Here is a 2,639-nt window from a genome sequence, read left to right on the forward strand (position 1 = left end):
ACTCACCTGAGTGAGCGTTTGGCGTACGAGCAGACGGTTCTGCAGCAGAGACTACGGACTGAGGTGTCTCAGGCGAAGCGGGAGACAAACTTCTACTTGGAAAATGTGGAGCGGAGCGCACACCTGGACAACGCAAGGAAGAAGAGGAAGAGAGATGGCCAACAGGTAAGTTCACCTGAATCTACCTGCAGTTTCAGGTGCAGTCACAGTGACGTTTGTTCTAAATCTGGTTTGTGTTTGACAGGTGGACGATAAGACGTGGGACTTCACACAGCGTCAGACGGAGGACGAGATCCACATGAAGAAGAAGAAAAAGAACTCTGTTTCCCAGAAGCACCTGGACAAGGCCCGCCTCTTACAGCAGAAGAGCCAATCAAACCTCTCACTGCTGGCCAAGATTTTCAAGACCAACAAATCAGAGTGACAGGAAAGAGACAACTGATAGGTTGATTGGCTGTTTCATAAGAGCGTTGTCATGGAAACAGAACCAACCAACCGATCACAGGCCAGTATGGGAAACAGCTAAGCCCTCAGAGTCAGTTCCTTCGGGAATCGATTCCTTCTGACCTCTTTCTGTAACTGGTTAAGACTTTATACCTGTTCAGTGGATTGACCTTTGACCTCTGGCCTTCTCCGATCACAATCAGACTCACCTGCAGAGGTGCATGATGTCTTTACAGACCACCTTCAAATCTCTGTGTGAAATGTTGTAAATAAATCTCTTTGGTATGAGCTTCACCTGTTTTCATTTAGCCCCTCCTCCCACCTGTATGTCTGACACACCTGTGTTCATTTAGCCCCTCCTCCCACCTGTATGTCTGACACACCTGTGTTCATTTAGCCCCTCCTCCCACCTGTCTGTCTGACACACCTGTGTTCATTTAGCCCCTCCTCCCACCTGTCTGTCTGATACACCTGTGGTGATTTAGCCCCTCCTCCCACCTGTCTGTCTGATACACCTGTGTTCATTTAGCCCCTCCTCCCACCTGTCTGTCTGATACACCTGTGTTCATTTAGCCCCTCCTCCCACCTGTCTGTCTGATACACCTGTGGTGATTTAGCCCCTCCTCCCACCTGTATGTCTGACACACCTGTGTTCATTTAGCCCCTCCTCCCACCTGTATGTCTGACACACCTGTGTTCATTTAGCCCCTCCTCCCACCTGTATGTCTGACACACCTGTGTTCATTTAGCCCCTCCTCCCACCTGTATGTCTGACACACCTGTGTTCATTTAGCCCCTCCTCCCACCTGTCTGTCTGACACACCTGTGTTCATTTAGCCCCTCCTCCCACCAGTCTGTCTGATACACCTGTGGTGATTTAGCCCCTCCTCCCACCTGTCTGTCTGATACACCTGTGTTCATTTAGCCCCTCCTCCCACCTGTCTGTCTGACACACCTGTGTTCGTTTAGCCCCTCCTCCCACCTGTCTGTCTGATACACCTGTGTTCATTTAGCCCATCCTCCCACTTGTCTGTCTGATACACCTGTGTTCATTTAGCCCCTCCTCCCACCTGTCTGTCTGATACACCTGTTGCAGCGGATCCTGAGCGTTCTCCTCCTGCAGTGGGTCCTGGCTGTGGTCCCTACTACAGCGGGTCCTGAGTGTGCTCCTGTTGCAGCAGGTCCTGAGTGTGCTCCTCCTGCAGCGGGTCCTGGCTGTGGTCCCTAATACAGCGGGTCCTGTGTGTGCTCCTCCTGCAGCGGGTCCTGACTGTGCTCCTCCTGCAGCGGGTCCTGACTGCTCCTCCTGCAGCGGGTCCTGAGTGTTCTCCTCCTGCAGCAGGTCCTGGCTGTGGTCCCTACTGCAGCGGGTCCCGACTGTGCTCCTCCTGCAGCGGGTCCTGAGTGTTCTCCTCCTGCAGCGGGTCCTGAGTGTTCTCCTCCTGCAGCGGGTCCTGACTGCTCCTCCTGCAGTGGGTCCTGAGTGTGCTCCTCCTGCAGCGGGTCCTGACTGCTCCTCCTGCAGCGGGTCCTGAGTGTGCTCCTCCTGCAGCGGGTCCTGAGTGTTCTCCTCCTGCAGCGGGTCCTGACTGCTCCTCCTGCAGCGGGTCCTGACTGCTCCTCCTGCAGCGGGTCCTGACTGCTCCTCCTGCAGTGGGTCCTGAGTGTGCTCCTCCTGCAGCGGGTCCTGACTGCTCCTCCTGCAGTGGGTCCTGAGTGTGCTCCTCCTGCAGCGGGTCCTGACTGCTCCTCCTGCAGCGGGTCCTGAGTGTGCTCCTCCTGCAGCAGGTCCTGAGTGTTCTCCTCCTGCAGCGGGTCCTGACTGCTCCTCCTGCAGCGGGTCCTGAGTGTGCTCCTCCTGCAGCGGGTCCTGAGTGTGCTCCTCCTGCAGCGGCTCCTGAGTTTGCTCCTCCTGCAGAGAGTGTTCATGGGAACCTTCAGTGTCCTCCTCTCTGACAGAGATTGTTATTGTTTATTCATTAAACTGATGTTGTTTATTATTGTTTATTTATTTCTGTAAATTGTTTGTTGCGGGTTTTACAACCGTGCTGTGACGTCACTGACTTTGCGGTGACGGTCGGATTCACCGGAGGAGCGGAGCAGCAACATGGCTGCTGATTACTGGGAGACAGGAAGACCCGACACCCTGTCAGACTGATCTGGTCCGCGTCAGTCCATCCCGGTGAGTACTACAC

General features: G+C 54.6%; 1 protein-coding gene across 1 annotated transcript in view; it reads left to right on the top strand.

The window, feature by feature from the left end:
- Window positions 1–733, top strand: part of abt1 (activator of basal transcription 1) — a gene marked incomplete at its 5' end in the record, with an annotated part of 2,607 nt that extends 1,874 nt beyond the window's left edge. Inside the window, 2 exons of the mRNA XM_034678397.1 lie at window positions 1–165; window positions 245–733. The exon at window positions 1–165 is cut by the window's left edge and continues 21 nt beyond it. Coding sequence (XP_034534288.1) covers window positions 1–165; window positions 245–424 — 345 coding nt within the window. The remainder of the gene's footprint in view (window positions 166–244) is intronic.
- Between the last annotated feature and the right edge of the window lie 1,906 nt (window positions 734–2,639).

The sequence above is a fragment of the Notolabrus celidotus genome, unplaced genomic scaffold (genome assembly GCF_009762535.1).
Source record: "Notolabrus celidotus isolate fNotCel1 unplaced genomic scaffold, fNotCel1.pri scaffold_142_arrow_ctg1, whole genome shotgun sequence".
NCBI classification, from domain to species: Eukaryota; Metazoa; Chordata; class Actinopteri; order Labriformes; family Labridae; genus Notolabrus; species Notolabrus celidotus.